Source organism: Enhydra lutris, unplaced genomic scaffold, assembly GCF_002288905.1.
Source record: "Enhydra lutris kenyoni isolate GAN:26980312 unplaced genomic scaffold, ASM228890v2 scaffoldscaffold1, whole genome shotgun sequence".
Lineage (NCBI taxonomy): Eukaryota > Metazoa > Chordata > Mammalia > Carnivora > Mustelidae > Enhydra > Enhydra lutris.
The window spans coordinates 96,747,767-96,771,172 of record NW_019154085.1 but is presented as its reverse complement, the minus strand read 5'-3'; the positions used below and the strand labels follow the sequence as shown (position 1 = coordinate 96,771,172).

At 47.5% G+C, this 23,406-nt stretch overlaps 1 protein-coding gene across 6 annotated transcripts in view; it reads left to right on the top strand.

The window, feature by feature from the left end:
- The window catches only part of LOC111141394 (mannosyl (alpha-1,6-)-glycoprotein beta-1,6-N-acetyl-glucosaminyltransferase), a 346,427-nt gene that overhangs the window by 282,525 nt on the left and 40,496 nt on the right, over positions 1-23,406 (top strand). For all 6 annotated transcript variants that reach the window (XR_002640198.1, XR_002640201.1, XR_002640202.1 and 3 more), the window contains one exon: positions 16,819-16,968. Coding sequence is in view for 3 of the 6 variants with exons in the window: in XM_022493939.1 (XP_022349647.1) it covers positions 16,819-16,968 (150 nt within the window). In the remaining 3 variants the exon portion in view is untranslated. The remainder of the gene's footprint in view (positions 1-16,818; positions 16,969-23,406) is intronic.

The following is a 23,406-nucleotide window of genomic DNA, read 5'->3' as shown; positions in this document are numbered from 1 at the left end:
AGAAAATACGGAGGCCTGAGCTCAGAAATTCTGCCAAGGACACAGGAGACCAGATGCCTCCTCTTGAGAACCTTTATAATGAAGACATTCTCTGTCCCCTTCCCACCTCCTGCTAGAATTTTAAAGAGAAGTGTCACTCCCTTTTTAGAATTACTCTTTCTCGCTGAGAACGGCGAGTGACCAAGACAGGGTGGGCCTTGGTGTGATTTCATCTGCTTTTTCCAGCCCTTCTAGGAAAAATAAATACCAGCAGAATCTGACATGCTCCGTTCTGCTTCAGACAGGTGGATCTTTGCAAGCTTCTGCTGGGGAGGGACTGCCACTTGGTCCTCTGTTTGGTTCTGATTATTAGAGCCACGTCAGTGCCAAAAAAAACAAAAAAACAAAAAAACAAAAAAAAAACTGAGTAGGAACTCCCAATCCACAGATATTAATTTATTTAAAACCTGTGCAGTACCATAATAATGTTATATACGTTATAAAAACATTGAAAACTGTAAGCAAACATTTGCATTATTTGTTTTCTTACATTGCAGTCAACATTCCCGTGCACCCCTCATCATTCAGTCCCCTTCATTCATTAGATGAGGGACTGTATGAGGTTCCAGGAAAACCCTGGTGCTCTCTGAACAAACCAGACACCAAAAGCAAAATTCAGCTTCAGCTCATTTTTTATGATCAGAAGATACAGAAAGAAATTAATTATTTTCAACACATCAGTTGCTGTTGTTTTCAGAAAGGGAATTTTGTTTTGAATCCTGGGGCAGGCCCACATGATCCTCTCAGAGGGAGGACTTTTCCAAGGAGCTCACTCTGACTGTTTCTACTAGGATCTGTATGGAGTGGTCCGGACTGCCACCGGGGACATATTTAAGTCCCAGGTTGTGTATTCTAGTCTCTGAGAATTAAGTCCTCCACCCCCAAAATCTTAAGACTGGGGTCACCGATTTTTGCTAAAAGCATCCCTGCAGAGTTCCTTTTAAACGTGGGCTCAGATGTGCACTGCAGGGGGCCATTTCTTACCACTGTCCCACCCCCCCCACAAGGTTAGTTTCACTGAGTAAACATCCCTTCTTTGGTATCATTCTGCCCACTCTCAGACTGTTGCTGCTCCCTGTCTTGTTTCAGATGCTAGAGGTCTTGGCTCTTGGACTCCTGACTGTTTCATTTAGCGGATGTTTACTGAGCAGCTTCCAGACTAATGATGGGAGGTATAATGAATAGGTTCCCCCCAACCCCCGGGTGTGGGGGGGTGTGGCTTGGAATCAAGGAGAATAGGAAACACTCCCAGCCCAGGCAGTGTTTAGCAAGGTGGGTGAGCCTACAGAGGAAGGGATTAGGGCTCCCTTGACAGGTGGGGGTGGGGGGGGGAATGGCAGGTGGTGCTATTAGAGATCTGTTTGAGGAATGTGTCAAAAAGAAGTACCGCCCTAAGTACTTCCAAAGGGACTAGGGGGGATGGCAATGGCAGGCGGTACTTTTAAGCAGGACGGAGTCACTTAAAGAAGACTGGGCACAACAGTTAGTGGGCCATGAACAAGGGATAGAGAAGGAAGGCTTGACTGTTACAGAACACACGTTTAGAAGTCCTGAGAAGATCCTAACTACGGCATAGCCCCTTGTAGTCCCCATCATCTCCTGTGGTCTTTGTGGCCTCTCTACAATGGGGAGCAGTTATCACTTGAAGAATCTGGGTGTAGGGGTGCTTGGATGGCTCAGTGGTTAAGCCTCTGCCTTCAGCTCAGGTCACGATCTCAGGGTCCTGAGATCGAGCCGCACATTGGGCTCCCAGCTCAGCGGGGAGCCTGCTTCTCCCTCTGACCCTCCCCCTTCTTATGTATACTCTCCCTCTCTCTTTCTGATAAATAAATAAAATCTTAAAAAAGAGAGAGAGAATCTAGGTGGGTGAAAAAACTTGGCCAGGAGCACATAGAGCCCAGACTGAGCCCCAGGTCTGACTTTAGCCCCTTTTCCTATACCTCTGTAGGAAAAGTGACAGCGAACATTTGGGTTGGGGGCAGACCTTCAGAACTCAGGGCCTGAGAAATCCACCTGAGAAACTCCACAGCCTAAGTGGGTGGAGGACAGGTATCGATAGAGTGGGAGCAAATAGTGTGTGGAAAGTATGAAAGGGGGTTTCCAAAATGCTAGTTGATTATGAGACCTCAGCTTTATTTCCCCACTATATTTTAGCTGTTTCTGTTTCAAGCCCCTGCTTCTAAATTAGATACTTTGGCTGCTTTTCCTTCTAAAAATATTTATTTGCAGCATTTTAGACTCAAATGTGTATGAATTAGGCCGATCAGTTTTATTTTGCTATCTTTATGTTTTAGAAAAGTCAGAAATGAAGAGATTTCAAGAGGCATGATTTATTTCAGGAAGAGGGAAGGGGAGGGTACTTTTCATGTCCCTCTTAAAAATCAGTCTTTCAGGACACCTGGGTGGCTTAGTGGGTTAAGTCTCTGCCTTCGGCTCAGGTCATGATCTCAGGTTCCTGGGATCGAGCCCCGTATCGGGCTCTCTGCTCAGCAGGGAGCCCGCTTCCCCCTCTCTCTCTGCCTGCCTCTCTGCCTACTTGTGATCTCTCTCTGTCAGATAAATAAATAAAATCTTTAAAAAAGAAAATCAGTCTTTCACAGAAAGGCCAATGGTTAGCTGTCCTTTGAAGGGAACCTTCACCACACTGCCAAAATCAAAATGTCCATCTGTGTACTGTGGCTTCCTTAAAATGTGCAGGGAGATGATGCCTGGAATTCAGAACGGTGTTCTTAGTTTGAGTGGAGCAGAGGAAGGAAGGAGGCCAAGAGAGACTTGTGTTTTAAATGGCCTGGTTTATCACATGTCAGGTCCCAGCCTTTACAACAAAGATGTGTTGACACTTGCTATTCTGAGGAGAGAGATTATGCACATTATTGCAAAGTGACACATCCATCATGATGAAGTCATAGGTATTAATGGGGATGGCACTGGGCTGAATGCCTTGGAGAGGAAATTTACCACGCACAGGCCTTAGCACTGGGCCTACCAGGGACGAGGAGCAGCAGAAGCAAGCCTGTGCCACTCACTCAGAGATGGGGATCCCCTCGGTCAGGCCCAGCGTCAAGGACAGAGGACCCCTTGCAGGGTGAAGGGTCTGCCCTGTACCACATGGAGGTCCGTGCTCTGTCTCTGACAGGACAGGAGTGCTGGGTGGAGCTCTTTGGGAGACACAGTGGGGTGTGAGGGTGTGATTGTGTGTGTGTGTGTGTGTGTGTGTGTGTGTGTGTGTGTATCAGACAATGTGGGGGGAATTGTGACCCCTTCACATAACCATAAAAAAAAAAATCTCATTTGTTCCTGTATGTGCTCTTATGTGCTAGTGGGGCAGGTGTGATACTCCCTTATTTTACAGATAAAAAACCTGAAGCTCCCACGGGAAGTTAGTCACAGAGCTAGAATAAAACCCCAGATCGCTTCATTCTCAGCCCCACACTGCCTACTAAAATTGACACAAATGTGGGGGGCTGCCCAGAAGGAGCCACATTACTTCAGGTGAATGTAAGGGTAGCCGGGGAGGTGGGGGCCTGGCGGGCCAGTAGAAAGGCTGTCACAGGCAGAGACCCGTTCACTCCTCTCCTCTTCTAAATAATGAAGTGGGACTGGTGACAGGTGACCCAACTCTGCAGTCCATCCTGGGAGAAAGTGTTGACCCTAAATGCCTCCTGCTGGTAAGAGCTAAGCAGAAGGATCTCCAAACAGTCCTCAGTCTTTGTGAAGCAGCGCGGTTTACCCTGCACGAAACCATCCCAACAACGAGCACTTCCTGAACAACGAGCACTTCCTGGCACACGGAATTCTCTGTTGTTTGGAGATGTCCCTTGTTCTGCGCAGACGTTGCTAGTCAGGGCCTGGGACGGCACCAGAGGGCATGTCTGTGACCTGTTTGAATGTGTTTAGTTGTCCTGGTGTCCCCAAAGAGGTGCTTTCTTTTTTTAAATTCATTAGAGTTCCAAAAGGAAGAACAAATACTACCATAGCATCAGGTAATTTTATTAATTCTCTTACAGCGGATTAAGTACTAGATGAAACCTTCTCCGGTCCCAGGCTGTATATTGCTGTGTTTCTTCACAACAGGGTATCCTGGTTTTGAATTTTTTTCTTTTTGTACTTTTTTTTTTTTTTTTTTTTGGTAATTCAGAATCAAATTAATAGAACCAGTCCCCCCCACCCACCCCCAACGCACCTCTGCTTTTGCAGAATCCAGGGAGAACCACACATCTTCAGTTCAGAGTAAATTGCTGTTCTGTGTGTGGAGTTTGGCAAACTCAAGCTTTCCTTCTTATTTGGAACTGGGAGAAGCTAACAGGGGGGGTGAGGCCTGGGGGACAGCCTTTCTCTAGAATGTAAGTGAAAAGTGTGCCTGTCCTGTGGAAGGCTCAGTATCCATTTTCTCTTCCCGGTTGCCCCCCACCCCAAAACATGGCCGTCTCCAATTACCTCACTTCCCAGACCTCAATATGAGTTACTCCTTGGGAAATGTGCCCCTTTGGGGCTGCCAACTGTGATTTTGGATGTAGGTGGTTTTTTTTGTTGTTGTTGTTGTTGTTGTTTTTTCTTTTTTTTTTTTTTTCCTGTTTGTGAGGTAATTACTTGTGGAAAAGTTAGAGATTGCAGGAAAGCCATTACTTTTCATCCCAGCATGCAGCGATAACCAGGTTGGGTATGTGTAATGCCTGTCACTTTGTGTGTTCTTATTTGTGTATCTTGCTTCACATGAAAGAAACAGTTTGAAATTAATAAAAAATGATCCTCGATAAGCTGTAAGTAAAGGTGGGTGGGCGAATATGGCTACAGTGCCCATTACCGAGAACATGGGACAGGTTGGTTTGGATGGAGTCCATGACAGATGTACGGACGCTAACACATGAAAACAGAAAATGTGATGTGGCACATTACTGAAAGAGACCAAAAGGGAGATGTTTTTCCCTATTTATAGAAGAATACTTAACGTAATTAAAAAGGATTAATCTCTTGTTTGTTTTTACATGGTCATCTTTTTAAATTCTTTTTTTTTTTTAAGATTTTTTTTTTAATTTATTTGACAGACAGATCACAAGTAGGCAGAGAGGCAGGCAGAGAGAGAGAGGAGGAGGAGGCAGGCTCCCTGCTGAGCAGAGAGCCTGACACGGCACTCGATCCCAAGACCCTGAGACCATGACCCGAGCCGAAGGCAGAGGCTTCAACCACTGAGCCACCCAGGTGCCCCATAATTCTTTACTGACATATACAAAGCTCAGAAAGGAAGATGTCCTCTGTTCACTTTTCCAGTTGTTATTCACTTCATTTCATAATTACTCCTGAAAATAATCTTGGCCCTAAAGGCAGGGGTGTTAACAAATGATCGCCTTTGGGTGTCAGAAGTTCTGGGTACTCCATGGGTTTTCACCTGGTGGCCAGCCTCAGGCTGATTCTTTGGGAAAGTAAGGTGGAGAGTGACTTGTTCCAGAGTTGGAACACTGTGCCCCCACCCACCCACCCACCCGGGGTCCTTGGCTCTCTGCAGCAGAAGGCAGTTTTCTAATGAGCTTAACAACAAAAACTCCCAGAGATGGGTGAGCTTCGAGGAGAGGAAACCTGGGAGGCCATTAGTAGTGCCCATACCTCATCTCCTTTACAGATTACTGGCTCTATAACCCCTGGGAAAGCAGGGGGGAAGGTGCTTTAAGTCATAAATTTATTATTTTTTAAAAGATTTTATTTAGGGGCGTCTGGGTGGCTCAGTGGGTTAAACGTCTGCCTTTGGCTCAGGTCATGATCTCAGGGTCCTGGAATCGAGCCCCGCATCAGGCTGTCTGCTCAGCGGGGTGCCTGCTTCCTCCTCTCTCTCTCTCTCTCCCTGCCTCTCTGCCTACTTGTGATCTCTGTCAAATAAATAAATGAAATCTTTAAAAAAAAAAAAAAGATTTTATTGATTCATTTGAGACAAATACAGAGAGAAAGTGAGCATGAGAAAGGGAAAGGCAGAGGAAGAGGAAGAAGCAGGCTCCCCACTGAGCAGGGAGCTCAATGTGGGGCTAGATCCCAGGACCCTGAGATCGTGACCTGAGCTGAAGGCAGACGCTTAAACATCAGAGCCACGCAGGTGCCCCAAAGTGATGTCAGTCATGGACTTTAGGGCTCAAAGGACCTTCCAATCTACAAGCCTCTCATGTTACATCTGAGGAAGTCGAAGTTGCAAAAGATAAAGCAGGTTGTCCAGACTGATCTAGGTGGTTCAGGGTAGCCTAAAGCTTACCCCAGTCTCCCGCCTCCCAAACACTTCACTCTGATAGCCTTGCACATGCTTACCCACGAATAAGACTTTCTTCAGAAAGTGTGAGACATTCAGCGGGGAGAAGGTCATTCCAGGTCAGACCCGGGGAGTGAACTTCATGCACGGTGTTGGCTGAGGAGTGTGAAGTCTGACAGCTGCCATGGGGCGAAAGTGTGGTTTATGAGGAAGCTTTCCATCCCCGGACTTCGGCAAAGTGAGACAACATTAAGTGAGAGCGGTTTACCACCTTTTCCCTTTGAGTCTGTGACCCATCCACCCACCTCTTCCATCACACTGCACTTTTACTGCTCAGAAGCATCTCTGTCCTGCTAACTGACAAAGGGACTGACCTGAGTGCCCTGGCCATGATCTTGCCACCAGTGGTGGCCCTTCCTCTCCTCTTAGTGAAATGAGGCTCTCCACCACACACTTCTTTGAAGCCTTGGGTTCCAGACGAAAGTCACCTACACCAAATTCAGACCTCTGTTACATGCATACCCCACCTGGGCTATTAATTGCTTGGTATTTTTAATGAGCTCATTTTAAGAATAATTATTTTAGCTTTATCATAAGTGATGAATGAGCATGAAATCCCATGGGTGTGTTACTTAGTTTTTCTAAGCCATATATAAATACACTTAAAACTATTAGAAGTAAAAAACTTTTACCCATGCTCCACCTAAAACCACCTTGTATATGTAAACATTACATTGAAAGAGGGAGCTTCTATTGAATTCAGGTAAGGAACGACTTTTTTATCCCTTGAACTGTACAGTTAGTCTTTTCTGACCCTTGGATATAATTTTGGGCAAGTCCTACAAAACTTGGAAATAAAAAAAAAAAACCTTCTGTTACTTTCAGTTCCAGGAATAGTCCAAGTGCAGTAATTAAAATACCCATTCTAGTTTAATAGTGGAAACTCTGAACATCATCTCAAGTTAAGCTCCTTTCCTTCCTCTTCTAAGTACTGTTTTGACTGAGAAGCCTGAAATGAAGGTGTGGCTCCCTCTCAGGGCTGGTTTCCAGCTTCCCACCCTCCCTGTGGCCCCTTGGACAGAGCCCTTCCCCGAAGCATCCAGTGGGGCACCTTTCTGTGTGGTCCACACCTGCACCAAGGGAAACAGTCACCTGTTACTTTAAGAAACCCTGGGAGCTCTGGCCCATTCCCAATGTTTCCTTCAAGGCATCCTCCCAGCCCCAGAGGCTCCGACCATGAGGCATTTTAAAGCTTGGGTCTGGTGCCAATCTATATGCCCCAGGAGTTCTGGGGATGCATGTGAAGCTCTCCCAGTGGTCCTCCAGAGCCTTGGTCACCTGGTTAAATAGAGGAGGGAAATGGGCCAACAGCTTCCCAGGGATGACCTCCCTCCTCCTCTCTCAGGGTTGTGGGGATGTGGGCTGGCTGCTCACTTTGAGTACTTGGTACCTGTTGCTTTGTAGCTGGCCTTTGGGGTCTCAGTTTAATTGGCAGGAAAAGCCCTATGTTCGCACCTGTTACACTGCCCACTGCTCGGAATGTGATTCCAAATCCTTCCCTGGAGACACAGAGGACAGTCCTGCCGAGTGTCCCCTTTTCCTCTGCCTTCAGACCGCATCTGATTGTTGGGCGCTAGCCTAAGCCCCTCAGGATCCCATGTCCTCCACTGTCAGGAGTGGATGGGGCTCACAGGTCACCTCCATTCAGTCCATAAATCACTGACCCCATGCAGGTTCTCTAAAAACTGCAATCTCAGTTTTGCCAAGGCAGCCTCTTGGTTTTCTTTTCCTTCCGTTGTGACACCTGGGGAGGGGGTGGCAGGGGCCTGTTTTCCACCTGTCGGCCTGTTTTCTAAGCACAGGAGCGTAGCTGGTGGGCTTTGGCCTCCACTCCTGGAAGTGGAGGAAACAGAGTAAGGGGCACCGTGATCCCTAAGTGACTGCATTTGCGCTGAAGGGAGAGGGGATCCTGAGAGAAGCCAGCTTTACAATTTGGAGACCTCCTGCCCTTCTCAAAGTAGAAAGGGGAGTGCATTGTTTTCACAAACTGGCTGGTGGATCCCCAGGGTCCTTTGAGAGACATTTGTTAAATTGCAGAAGGCTCCATCGCTAAGGCAGAGAAATCCCTGAAACCTGAAAGTGCTGGGAAGATGGGGAAGCATGCTAGCTAACCAACTAAGGTTTGGACCGGAAGATCAGGGAGTGGGGTGGGCTTGGGTTCAGGTTGGGCAGCAAGAGGAAGACTCCAACCATCTTGAAACTCCTTTCAAGCTTGTCCCATTTTATGGTCTGGCGGTGGGGGGGGGGGGGGGCAGTGTGAGCACCATTTATTTTTAAATAAGGGTATATACTTACTTAAGTAGCTTTTATGTACATTTTATTCCCAGTTCAAGCTCAACACACATAGAAGGTGTCTGATATAATTGGGAAGTGATATTATCCAATATTTATAGATCCACCAGCAGTAACAGGGCTGCTTGCTATTTCCACATTAGCCATCAAGCCTCAAAAATTTTCTGAATTTCTTCTGTGAAAATCTTAGAAATTTCAGCCACCTAACTGGACAGTAGAGAATAAGTCAAGTACTGGTGAATATTCTGCCCTTTCACTCATTCCACATCCATTCTTTTTGCCCTCTGCCCAAAACTCAGCAGTTGGTAGGTTCTAGAACCACTCGTATCATACTTAAGTGTGGCTAGAAGAGTTGTAATTTATACCAGCTAAGGTCTAATCAAGAATAAGTGTGAAGCCTGGGACAGTAAAAGGGGACAGATTCCCTTTTTGTTGGCCATGGGCACATAGTGGGGCCACAGACCAGGCTGGATACAAGAGCACAAGGTTCCCCTTCTTATTCCCATTGTAATTACTGAACATCCCCCTTTCTCCTTGAAAGGTCGGGATTTAGGGAGGAAGGGTCAGGGTGCAGGCTTGGAGAATCTTAACTTCACAGAGTCTTCCAGAGCCCTAGGAGGCCTGGGTGAGACACAGTAAGGACCCTGACCCACACACACACCCCAACACACACCTTAACCTTGGGTGGTTACTAGCAGTAAATGAGCCAGGGACCTTAAGGTCTAATTATTCTGTAATGTAAATTCTTTCTGCTTCACTGCTGAAATTCAGAGATTTGCATTTTAGAACTTCTAATCTTGGAATAAAAGAATTTTTCATCCTGGTTGAATTTTAGACTTCAGGAACAGACTGATGAGGTAGGGTTTTGCAGGGGGCGGGGGGGGGGGGGGGGGGGTCTTGGTGTTTTTGTTTTTGTTTTTGTTTTCTCAAATGTCTCCCTCCCTCCTGTCCTTCTACTTCACTACTCCTGAGAGACCTAGGTTATAAGGAAGATACTCAACTATGAAATCCATCTTGTAAGGTCTGCAACTCTCGTTTTTATTTTCATTAAAATACACCCTGAGGTAAAGTCACGGACTTCAAGCTCATTTGCTGGGAGAAGGTTTTGTGGAGGAAGGACCTGGCTCCTGAGGCAGGGTGGGAACATGGGCAGCACTGGGTAGGGAGTCGCGTGTGAGGGAGCCTGAGATCTGTCTCCTCCGTAAGCCCATTACTGTGCTGTGCTTCCTGCTCCCTGTGTGCTCACCCAGCCCGTTTCCTGAGCTCTTCCCTAGGCCCAGAGCCTCCGGGGTCCTGCCCTTCAGCGGCCCCCCGCCCCGCAGGGTGGGCAGGCAAGGACAGTGCAGCCCAAAGAGGCCAAACAGGAAGTTCAGAGATAAACTGAGGTGTATTAAAAAGCTTAAGAATTTATTTGAACAAAATCAGTTGGAAGGAGGCAGCGGCCAAACTAGAAGGAGAAGCACTCCCCTGACGGGGGTGGGGGGGTGGGGGGGGTGGGGGCAAGACTCTCTGAGGAGGTATGGAAGCGAAGAAAGGAAATGAATGCCCTGGCCTCGGCTTACTGCCCCGTGGGCTGTTTGTGACTGGTTGTCTCTCCAGCATTTAGATTTCATAACCTCAAGGTGCCGGCCGGCTTGGCTCTGTGTAGGCCACCACGGCATTAGAGCCCCCTCCGTCCAGTGGCCTTCTTGTGTGATTAATTTGGCAATACTGACGGCACCGAGGACGTGGCCGCTCACCTCACACGGGGTGGACCCAGGGATTGCCAGCTTGCAGGAAATGAAGGGGGAGGAGCCCAGGAGCGGAAAGGGGGGGCGGGGCATTTGGGCCAAGGTCGGGGGCGGGACACGTAGGTAGGCCTGACACAAAGGAGGAGCGGGGATGTAGGAGATGAATCTGGAAAGCCTCTAGAAGCCCTCTTTGGGAAGGGCCTTGTGGGCATCACTAGCAAGGTCGTCTCTCACGGCCATGAGGAGCCTTTGAAGACTTTGTACAGGGAAGCAAAATCTTCAGTTCTGGAAACCAGCCCTGAGAATGGTGGATTGAAGGAGGTGAGGGCCTCAGCCCAGGGCCTATAGAAAGCAAGGCCCGAAGCAGATTTGAGTATCGCTGGTTATTGGGAAAGTTGCTGCAAGCCCAGGGCCATAAGGGTGCAGGAAGAAAGAAATGAGGCCAGGAGAAGGACCAGGTGAGATGACCTCCAGCTGACCATGCAGGCTCCTCCTCCACCAGGAGCCACACACACACCACACCTTGGCCTTCCTAGAAGGTTTGCCAGGAGGAACTGGGCTTTGGTGGGGTCTGTAAGACAGAGAAAGAGGGCAGTTCTGTCTGCCCTGCCCCCTTCTGTGTCCTGCTTCTTGTGAACCCTGGTCCAGCTCTCTCTGCATCTGGGATGCTCTTCAGGGTTGTAGGCCCCTGCTGCCCCCCACCTCCCGGTGCAGCTTCCTTCCGGTCGGACAGTTCAGGGCAGCCTGGGTGGTGTGAGCATGGACCAGGTGGGGAGGGGAGTCTGAGAAGTTTCAGGAGCTTGTGTCACCGTTCAGATGACGAATCAGCTCAGAGACTGTCAGCAGTTCACACGGGTGGATGCAGTGCATAGAGGAGGCAGGGGTAGAGAAAGATTCACAAGATCTCAGTTCAGCTGAATGGACCAGTCCAACCCCGAACTCTCAAGGAGATATGTCACAGCAGATGTTAGTGAAGCATTTCCGGTATGATTTGGGGGAAGGCATCCTCTATGGACTTGCTTCTTAAAGTATATGATTCATAACCGTATATTCATAAAACCGTGGAGTAAACCAGTTTCTGTATTTGTAGGGGAGGAAGTGGAGGCTACTACATTAAAAATTATTAAGAATCTTTGATGGTCGTGATGCTCGGGATGCCTGGGCGGCTCATTCAGTTAAGTGTCTGCCTTCGACTCAGGTCACGATCCCAGGGTCCTAGGATCCAATCCCATGTTGGGCTCCCTGCTCGGTAGAGAGCCTGCTTTTTCCTCCCCATCTGCCCCCTACTTGTGCTCGCTTTCTCTCTCTAGTGCTCTCTCTGTCTCAAATAAATGAATAAAATCTTTAAAAAAAAAAAATCCTTGATGGTCAAAATAAAAATCTGGTCACAGTGTACTTGTCTGGACGTTCTTCCTGCTGAAATGGAAAGAACCCAGCTTTCCTAGCTCCAGCCACAGCAGGGGACTGCCAGACTCCGGGTACCTGGGAGGGCCCAGGAGCCACCTGAGACATAACTGGAACCGTGGTTCGAGACCCTGCCGGAACACACTGTCTCGCCTTTGGCCTTGTCCAAGCAAGGACTTCATTTTTCTCTGCCTGGAGCTTGACCTCCATGTGATGGGACCCATGCTGGATGGCTCAGCATGACTTTGAACTCTGGGGAGGGATTGGCTCTCCCACACCCATCAACTCTTCCTAGGAAGGATGCCCACGGGCTCAGCACTCATCAGGTGCTTTCCCTGGACCAACAGACTCTGGGCAGAGCTGTGGAGTTCTTTCTTTTAAACAATGACAGGTGACAAGGCACCTACAAAGGGAGTAGGGTCCAGGAGAAAGGATGTATGTGTCTGCAGAGAGCAGGGATATTGCTGATGAGAAGAGTGTGTAATACCCAGTGCAACCAATAGTTCACGATGCTGACATTGGCCAAAGAACCTTCCTCTCCCCCTAATTCACCAGCTGGGAAAGGAAAGGGCTTGTGGTTCTCCGTTTGTGCTTTCTGCCTCTCTCCCTGCTATAGAATCACGCTAGTATTGCTTTAGATTGAACTGTTTTCCTAAAGCTCTCTCTTCAAGCTCTGAATAGCTTATGACCAGTTCTGAAAATGCACCTGCCTCCAGCTACAATCGCAAGCATCGACAGACCTGTGGAAACCACTCCTCCTTTGCTCCAGGATGTTCTCTCCTTTGCCTTTGCATCTCCCCTCCCCCCCCCACCTCCAAATGAGTTTAGGTAGATTTGAATTTTAATCATTTTGCTTGGTTGTTTTTAATGGGAACTGAAATTGAACTAGAGGCTGTTGACGCGTTCTGGGGCTCCCCAGTTGCTCAGCTGAGACTGGAGGCATTTCTCTCAGCCCCCAGAAAGGGGCGGTGGCCACCTGCCTGGGTTTGACAGTCAGTGCAAGATGCTTCTGCCTGCATCTCATTAACTTGTAGGTGATAGGGTTTGGGGAGTGGGTAAAGTCCTTTGACCTTGGTCTCTTAGGTCGGAGAGGGAAAGCTTTCTAGGGAGTGATCTGAATCCAGTTCTTGGATCACCAAGATCCAGGACACTCAGTTCATGGTAACACCTTCACCCTGGGCCCAAATATCTAAAATAAAGGAAGGGAGGAAGATGCTGGAAAATGTCCTCGTCCCTGTACATCTCCCTCCCCACTTTGGTCCCACCCAAGGGTTGGGAAAGGAAAGGCAGGGCTACACTTGCCTTAAGAAACATCAGTACCCTATTTCTTAAACCCAAAGGTAGCAACGTACATCGAAGAGAGGAGGGATTCCCTTGAGCCTCTCTTCGTGGTGGGACCTGAGCCTTCCAGTGAAGTGCCAATGGTGCCAGCTTTGAAGTCCTACAGTCTGGTTTCTCTTCGTTCTTGATTGCATGCATTTTAAACTTTTCTGTTTTAATTAATATATCAAATACCCATCACCCAAATATGTAGATGTTACTATTTTGTGATTTTTAACAGGGAAATTATATTATTACAAATACCATTAAAGCTCGTGCACCTCCCCAAGTCCTCCCTGCCACCTCAGTAATCTGTACCCGGAAGGTGGAGTCTGTCATCCCCGTGCATATTTTTGTACTTAACCACAAATGTCCATATAAAAAAACATTGTCCATATACATAGTATTGCTTTGCACAGTTCAAAAGTGATGTTGAGCCCTACAGATTGTTCTGTGGTCAGTCCCAAAGCTGCTGCTCACTTGCTGAAATCTTGGTCAAGGTCATCACCTTTTTGAGCCCCAGGGAGATGTGTTAAGATGCCGGTTGTATTAATCCCGGCACCGTCAAAGTGGGTGGGGATTGAGGCCTGTTTGATACTATGGAGGCAGAATCAATAGGGCTTTGTGCCCACTTTGATGGGGGGAATGACAAGGGTGATTCTGGTGCAGGAACCTAGTGAATCTGGAGCAGATTAATGCCAGTCACTGAGATGAGGAGCACACAAGGTGACACTAGTCTGGGAATGTAAGGTGATAGATCCCCTTTTTGACCTGTTGAGTTGGAAGTACCTGCAGCCCAGCAAGGTAGACCCGTTCAGGAGGCAGTTGGACATGTGAACTTGGAAATCAGGCAGTGGTACTAAGGTAGAGTTGGCACTTTGGATTCCCATAGCATCCAGTGAGCGTTACCTTCAGGCAAGGAGACAGCTCGGTGTGGGGGACTGCAGTGCCCCTTGCCCTGGGATCCGTGACGTGAGTCGCCCTCACCAGATCTCTGCAGCACTCGGCACAGGTGGCAACAAGAAGCCTGGGCTGAATCACCCGGTTGTCAGGTTGGCTTCAAAGGTTAGAGTTACACTGGAAACGTTTGTTTTCCTCTGTTAACCTGTTTGATTTTCTTGTTCCTGAAATTACATAAATTCTCTCTGAAGGTAATTTCCCCTTTCAGACTTGACCAGGCCTTCATGTTAATAAATGCACAGACTTTATTATTAGCCCCTGCGTATGCTGCTTTTAATTTGCCTGAGCCTGCCCCCCCCCTGCTGTGTTTCAAGGAGTCCTCATCTTTCCTGGAGTTGATGGCAATACTTGTGTTGTATCCTGTATATTGTTCATTCCACAGGCACTGGGTCTGGGAATCCTAATCTTAGGTCTGTCTGAGGTGAGTATCCTCCGGGACAGGAACCAGGTGGGCCATTCACTGTTCTTTGTCCCTCACTGCGGAACCAGTTCAGGGTCCTTTGGTCCATCTTCACTAGTTAGCAGCTGGCTTTTCATAGGGAAGCGTCTCTTTTTGCTTAAAGGAGAGATGCCTGCCTGGTCCCTGATCAAAGCCCAACTAGACATCCCGACAAGTCTCCTTTTGGATGATAGGATCGCCCTTTATTATAGTCGGAAGGATCCAGGAAGATTTGGGAAATTGAGGATAGGGAACAGCTATGGATGGAGGGGGACCCGGAAGCAGCTTGAGGACCAGGTTTTCTCTCCTCCAGGACTCTGCTTGCTTTCCTCACTGGCTCCCACCACCTTCTTTCCTCCTCCTTTTCTCTCTCGCATGCCCTGTCTCTCTGTCACTTGGTCTCAGTCACTATCTGGGTCCCTCTGATTACCAACTATCTGTCTCAGTCTTCCCCTTTACTCCTTTCAACTCTCACCTGGCTCTGTTTCCATCTCCACCCCCCAGAACTGGCAGCTGCCTTCCTCATAACTTGTATCTGGCTCATAATCACCCAGACTCCAACACCAAGTGACCTTTCTGCTCTATAGCCCACGGCCATCTGGCAGGAATCTCTCTGTGTACTGGCTTCTGAGCTCCTGACAGAGGGTCTGATGGGTTCAGCTCACCCTCTGCAGCCTGGCCGCCCTGTCCCAGGCTCCTGGCCAGCCTAGAGTTGGGTCCCCCTCAGGTCAGACACAGCCTGGGCTGGTCAGCAGTGGCAGGGGGCCAGGGTTACAGAATCCCCTCCCTCCCCACCAGGGGCTGTGGGCGGGGTTGGAGTCCCCAAGAAGGGTATTTGTGGGGACAGGAGTTATCAGGTCCATGCAGCACAAGACCCATATCCGAGAACCCCTCAAATTAACGTATATCAAGGAGGTGATACTGAATCTGACTAAAGCTGTGAATGGGAAGTCAGGGTTTAGAAACTGTTTTCTAGTCACCTCTGCATTAATTCAAGGGTATACATCTCTGAGTGATGAATTTAGCATCTTTGAGCCATACCAAACATGGCATGAAATTAAACTTTCAGGCCAAGTGTTCATTTCATGCATACATTAGAGTGCAGGCGTGGATGTGGCTGCTTCCGAACAAAATCATCTTAGTGCATAGGATGGAGAACTGGAACGAGGCTGTTTCTCCAGCCACGAAGACTTTTGATACGTGATTTGAAAGATGCATCCCACAAAATGGAGAGCCCGCTGTAATATTCTCCACCAGGGCAGTTCCTGGCAGAGGGCATGTCCTGAGTCCGGCTCAGAACACTGTGAGGAGGCTGGGACGTGCTGCCACCCTCCCCCCTTCCCTGAGCTCCATGGCTGCTGGTGCCACACCCCTGCATCCCTTGTGGTCTTTACTCATAGAATTGGCTACTAATACATTTTCCTGGAGTGTGTGAAAACGGGCTTAGAATGAAGAAAAAGACTTGTCCCATTTTTATACAACTGGAAAACATTACAGAACTTGAATCTTTCAAGTTTAAAAAAAAAAAAAGAAAAGAAAAAGCAACCTACAAAATCCAGCTTGTGCTACTTAGTCACACAGAAACGTGAAGAGGAAGCGAAACTGAGTCGCTTCCGCTTCACAGGTGGTTTTGATTTAGAAAGTGTGCCTTGAAATTCAGTACAGAAAAGGGATTTTGTTTTGCTTCTAATAAAAATAAAACTACTTTTGAATGGTTCAGGGTTCATCAAGGTATACGTTTAATCTTTTTTCCATTTTTGTCTACCTGGATATGCTCATTATCTCGCCAGCTGCCAAGTCAATCAGTGTACATTGTGGGAAACTTTCGTCTCCCCCTCATCCCAAGTAGGTGGGATCCAGTTCTGACAACATGCGTTAATCATCACTAGAAATACTGGCAAGAGCTGGGGATGTTTGCGTTCCTCGGGGACAGCTTAGCTTCTCCAGATAAATATTCTAGTCCAACTGACTGCCTTCTCTAGGTTTTCCTTCCCCAAACTTCCTCCCCCATAAGGCAGAGGAGCCAAATGCAAAGTGTTGGGTCCCTGGTAATTTACAAAGCGAGGATAATACTTTAAAACAATTGGCCTTGAGCTATAGTTGGTATTCAGTAATATATTGCTACATAAAAGTTCCTTCTCGCAGAATTGTACAGCAGCGGGATGACTGTGTTTGCCCTCCAAATCCAGTCAGATTACTTTTGAAAGAACTATTACAGGTTGGACTGCCACATTCCTGCAATCTCTATTAAGAACTCTGTCTCTGTGGCCTCCAGCTATGAGGCAGGTTGTTACAAGAATGAAAAGGAAAAAAAAAAATGCCTTTCCTTTGTGTCCCCTCTTTAGAATAAGAAAATCTATCTGGACATTATTCACACCTACATGGAAGTGCACGCGACTGTGTACGGCTCCAGCACAAAGAATATTCCCAGTTACGTGAAAAACCATGGTATCCTCAGTGGACGAGACCTGCAATTTCTGCTTCGAGAAACCAAGGTAGGTTTTTAGGGATTGTGTAAGAACCCGTCACTGATGTTGTTTACAGTTTGTTTCCACTGGTGTTGCAAATGGGATAAGAATCTCTCATGCTGTCTCTTCAATGCTGTAGAAGCTCGTTAGGTCATTTCCGGGCAGTGGTTTTCTAGATCAGCCGTGGCTGTAAAGTTAATTGTGGAAGGACGTTGCCACGGTTTACAACTTACTTACCAAGGACCCACGCTGTGTCAAGCAAGGCTCTGGGGATCCGGTGGCAAGCCGAAAAAGTAAGGCCCTGTCTCGAAGGTCAGACCTCATGATCAAGCAGCGGCTCTCACATAAGCTTGCCTGGGGTGCTTGGCTCCCCTACCTCCCCAGTAGCTCTATTCAAGGAATTGGCCCCAAACTGGCTTTTCTTCACACCTCCTCATTCAGAAAGCTTGTAGTGGACACTGAAGAAGTTCAGACAAGGGGAGGGTCTCTTTGGGCTCAAGGTGCAGGGAAGGCACCGTGAAAGATTTGGAGGTGGACAGTGGGCAGGGCATGCCTGGCGTCAGGAGAGATGAGGGAGGGTCACGTGGTGGAGGCAGAGCAGACACATTCAGGAGGGAGCCACAAAGCCCCCCAGCTGCTCTGTTGCTGGGAAAGAGTGGGAGGAAACCTCTGGTAAGGGGCTGAAGGGCTGATTGTCACAGATATAGACACACTGCAGACCCCATGGGGTAGCTAGCTGGGGGAGCCACCGATGGAGAACTGTTTGAGTCACATGGTGACTGCATCGTCTTGACCCAGTGCCTGCAATTCTGCCATGAAAGTACCAAATGACATTAGGGGACTTGCAAACAGACTGGAGTTTGACTTTGAAGAGCCAGATGTGGTGCAAGGGATATTAGAGTGAAGACAGCAAGTGTGATCCCTTCCTTAAGGAAGGGACAGGGCAGGTTGTTATCGACAGTGACTCAGTTCTGGGCCCTGCCTGGTGGGGTTTTCCATGGGAAGGTAGGGGGAAGGCTGAGTTGGGGAGAAGCTCTGTGGCTTATGAGAGATTTCTCATTATTGTGTGACACTGGGATTTGGGAAAGTGTATTCACACCTGCTGCCCTGATTGATTCTCACAACAGCCCAGAGAGGTGGGTGAGGAAGGTGCTGTTGTTGTTAACATCATGGTCACCAGGAGAAAGTAGGCTAGAGTGTTCGGCTGGCCCACAGTCACTCACTTTGCCTGGGAGGCAACCCTAACTCATGACTGACTGATTGATTGATCTTATTTTTTACAAATTAAAGCTCTGCTGGGCCCTTAAAGGCACTATCCTCATGAATAAACACCCAGACTGGAGAATGCTTAATGGACACTCACCAGCCAATAGAATTTGTACCTCCTTTCTGCCTCAGTTTCTCCATGTGTGAATGCATTTGATCATTTCTACCTCCAAGTCATTTGGTGATACCATGAATAAAATAGTCGGGTAAATTATCTCCTTAGCCAAAGATCTGGTTTGTGGTAAAGATCTCTTTTCCTTTGCAAGGTCATCTGTAATCCAATGACTGTTCACGGCAACCCAGAAGGGAAGTGTGCTCCCCAGTTTGTACTCTTGGCTTCCCATTCTTTTTCTGTCTCAGGGTGACATTTTAGAATCACTAGAATGTCCGGGCCCTTTAGTGGCAGTGCTATTTTTTGCCATTTGCCTCATTTTACTTTTCCCCACATCAGATGGTGGGAAAAGCTCAAGCTCCTTTAAAATTACATTTGGCAGCGCTGGTTTTCAACAGCGTGTCATTACTGTCTCGCGCAGTCCTATTAACCCAGCCTCGTGAATGTCTTACTCAGCCTTGGAAATTTTAAAAGAACCCTTACTTCCCCTACCATCCACTTACCCTGTCAGAGGGCAGGAAATAGGCTGAAGCTGAGGCCCCTGGTGTCCCAGGGAGGGAAAAAGAAGAGACCCGTGACGTCCGAGCCGCGAGTGGGAGGCTGCCTGACAGCCGGGGACGGTGGCCTGAATTTTGAGTGTGAGGGGCATGTATTTATCCTTGAGAAACTGGTGCCCTCACAGGCTATCACTGATCCCATTTCGTATTGCCTCTTCATCTGCCTGGAATGTATTAAAGCACTCCGAGTGGAATTATGGCTAAAACAGTCGGCAAATACGATGAAAATGAGGCCATGTATTGGCAGAATCTCCCCTCATACCTAGAGCACAGCAGCAGGCGCTCAAATGAATGGAGCTTGGGCTTTGAAATAATGACACTAAAGACCAGTCAGGCTTTGCGTTTATAACCCTTTCTGCCTCTGACTCGTTCCTCTGCGTCTCGGAGCAATTTAAAAGCGATTTATTCCAATCCACGTTGAAAATGGAGAACTGGAGATACAGGGAAGCAGACGTCGGTAGAATGAATGGGATCGGCACACCCAGACTCACCGGAGAGGGAAGCGAGTCTGGTGCTCCTTCAGGTTGGGAGACAGGTGGAACTGATTGATGCGCGATCAGCTCCTCACTCATTAGTTTTCTTTACGAGCCGTCTTGGAAGCCCTGCACCCAGGCCCAGGAAACCCTGTGCTCAGCAGCATTTCGCCCCGGCATGCCGTAAGGGCCCACGTGTCGTTAGCTGACTCCAGCCACAGGGAGCCTCCGAAGATGGAGGAATTCAGCGTGACACTAAAATTGGGGCTAAAAGAGCCAGGAAGTTGTTGAATCTGAAAGACTCTTCTAATAAGCATATACATTTGTATGAATTAATTATTTATCAGAGGACCATGGACAAGGCTCTCAGTCTAACCGACTCCAGGAGTACAGTTGAAGCCTGAACTGAGTGGCCTGTTTTTATTTGGAAGTTAAGTCCTCCTCTCTTTTAATGTCATTTCTTTCTTCTCCTTCCTAATTTTAACCTCTTCCTGTCCAGCTCCCCACCCCCCCCACGGCCCTGCCAGTCTTAACACAGGAAGCTCCTTATAGAAGGGGCATTGCCATCCTACACTAGATAGGATGAGCATTCAGGGTGAGGCAGAACAGGTACCTCCCTTTCTACAGTAAAAGTTGAGAGCAAGTTCTAGCTATGGAAAACAAGGGGGGAAAGCTGCTGCTGTTCATGCTGTTGCTGTACCTTTCGCTGCCCCAGCCTCTGACCTATCACCCTCCAGCACTCTGGGGGCAGGGGCCGGGGGTCATGACAGCTCTGCTGCCCTACCATGGCAGTTCATCAGCTCAGCTGTGGGAGTCACCTGGCAGCCTGGGCAGGGTTGGATATACAGTATAGATTGTCCCTGTTCCATCCCAACCCCATGTCTGATTCCCCATCAACTATGACTTTTCCCATGAGCTTGGATGCAGATGAGCAATCTCTCAAAAATCTATGGCTTGAGGTGGCCACCCGCCATGGAACCAGACTCATGCAGCTCCATGATGGGAGAGAGGCTTTGCCTATTCTGTTTACAGGTACATTTTCAATGCCTAGAACAGTGCCTGGCTTGTAGAAGGCCTTCAGATAATTATGTAAAGAATGAAGGAAAGAGTCAGGATGAAATCCATTAGCCATCTGGGATCTTGGGACCATGCCTGTAAGACTTATTTCTTGCTTTGCTCATGAATCACGCACCCAAATCGCCAAGATTTCCATAGCAAGCAACACCGTCCTTCTGACAGCCCGTGCCTGCCTCTCCACCGTATTGCCCACGCATCACACAAGTGCCATCTGTGGGAGGGAGCCCAGGCGCTTGCGTACTGATGGAGCAATCCACCTTCCATCTTCCTTTTCAGGCATGGGAATGTGCGCCCTTGGATAGTCAAGGAGGCTTCATAAAGTTACTCCCATTCCAGCCAGATGGGAAAAAAAAATTGGGGTCAATATGTACTCCTCTCTCCCTCTTCCCTTCCCACATACGTGTGTAGAACGCAGAGTGTATGGAGAGGTGCTTCAGTAACTTCTCTGACTTCAGGAACAAAAGCACATCTGCACACTCAAATACGCACAAAAACGCTCAGCATCTCATCCTCACAGAGTCGCTTGCTTGCTGGAAAGATCTCATCTATTAGTATTTCTTCTTTGGCTCATTTTTCTGACGAATGTATATTCACCACTGAATACATTCCAGGCCTTACTCCAGGCGGTTTTGCTACAGGGATGACAAAGGCAGTGCTGCCCACCGGTGGTGTTCCACAGATGTGGTAGAGGAGGCCAACAGTTAAACTGGGGACCTATCGCAGTGTGAAAAGAACACAGGTAGAAGTAGTAATCATAAAAAAGAGGGATACCAATGTCAAACTTCTATGATGCTGTAAGCAGGGTCAGTCGTTTAGTTGTGCAAAATGTTGCCCTGTGAATTCTGAAATCCCTTAAATAAGAGCAGAAGGTTGCTCTGGAGGACAGGAGCCAATTATTTCAACATGGTGCATTTGTGTTATGGTAGCATGCATGATCACAGGGATTTATTACCGTACTTCTGGCTGTTTTCCCTAACCCTTCTCTGTGCCTCCTCCATGAGTTATCTCTTGTTACAAGGGCCCTCTGTCCTTGGTACTGTGGGAGCCCATCCTCAGTGCAATGGTGAATTGGCCTGTTGGGCTGCCTCACACCATAATAGTAAACAGTTCGTGCTGGGCAGCTAAAGATGATCTGCATCTACAGTCAGAAACTTATCCAAATATTTCTCTTAGCCACCCCCCATCTCCAAGTTAATGCATTTATAATGCAAATTGCAGTGCATGGGATTTTGAACTGGCGTTTCCAAATGACCAAAGTGGGTGAATTTCTGGTCTTGGCATAGTTGTTGGTGTTATGTTTTTATTTCTGAAAGACCACTTGGGTAACAAGGATAGTCTGGGAGCCTACCCAGTGAGCTGATCGCTAAGAAATAGCCTTTGACATAGCTGCCGATTCTGACAACCTTCAGGCACTTAAACATACTTGGTTTGTATCATTGTCTTGTCTCCTTTAAACCTTCTAGCTCTTTACAAGAGAATCTTGTAGCTTAGGTTAGGAACTTTGGCAACCCATGAGAGGGTATTTAGCCAAACCTGAATGGGAGAGATTTGGGCCACTATTCTTTTCCTTCAAGCATTGAATGCAGAAGGGCAGACACGTGTCCAGATAGAGACTTTTTAGGCTATATGAAAGCATCACCTCTCAGAAGAATATATTTCCTCCATATTCGCCTACCATATGGATTCTGTTTAAAGCTATGAAAATTCTTTTTAAAGTTCCATTACCAAAAATAGGGGGATTCCCAATCATTGTATGAAGAAGAAACAAGGCTTAGTAATAGTACGTGGCTCCTGGGACCGGCTTTTCCACAAGGCAGCCACCATAAACCATGTCGTCTCACTCTTCTGGTGGATGTTCCTCACCCTTTTTTTTTTTTTTTTTTTTACTCCAGGTACTTTATGGAATAGTGCAAACTCTTAAATACACATGCAGGTGCCAAACATCTTGTAAAGCCCACAACCACAACTCACGCACACCTAAGCTCTAGCTAAACAATACAAGGTCATATGTGTGTGCAGCTGCATGAAGTTGGATCTGGATTCTGACTCTTGCTCAGTGAACATTTACTTCAGTGCCAAACCTTAGAATACATTGTTTCCATGAAATATTTCATTTAATCCTCACAGCAGCCCCATGAAATAAAGCACAATTTTATACATGACAAGACAGTTTAGAGAGCTTGTGTTACCTTGACTAAGGTCCCATAGCTGGAGAGAATACATTATGAATGGATCTCCACTAACAGTTTCCCACAGTTCTAGAACTAGGAAGTGAGGCCTTCCGGATTTGAACTTTGGTCAGCCTGAGTTTAGACCCTGTGCTGTCAGTTACCACATTGCCCTGATCACTTTATACCAGTATTCAATTTATTGAATAAGCTAAGATTGAGTCATTGCTCAAACTCCCTCCTGAGCCACTCCACCAATTTTAGCCAGTTCACGCGAGTCAGAAAAGCTTATGTCGAGTGTGTGTCTTTTATTTTGGATCATCTTGATATTCCCCATCAAGAGTGACTGGAAACTGGCCAGATTCATGTGGTATCTTCCTAAGAACCACTTTTATCCATGTTGAAAGGATTCCTTGTTACCTGCTCCAGTTAGGTGTATAGAACAGTTCTGTTTTTCCCTTTCACACAGGGTAAGACTCCAAGTGGTTTTACTGAGCTGTTGGTGGACATATAGGAACGTCCCAATCCTGTGCCGTGAATAAAATCTGTGGTGCTTCATCTGTTTTCTCTTGCTTCATATTAGTTCAGAAATTTACTTGTAGAACATGTAATCCTGGGTTTAGAAATGCTTCCTGATGGGGAGGAATTGCATTCATGACAATGTTCCGTCGTCTAGAACATCCTCATTCTATTCGGGGCTTCTGAAGGCCAGATGAGGTATAAATAAAATGGGCCCAGTTTTCTCTTAAAAAGTGAAGCCTCTGCTTGAATGCATTCTAGTGATGCCCCCGTGCTGAGGACATCTGTAAGTA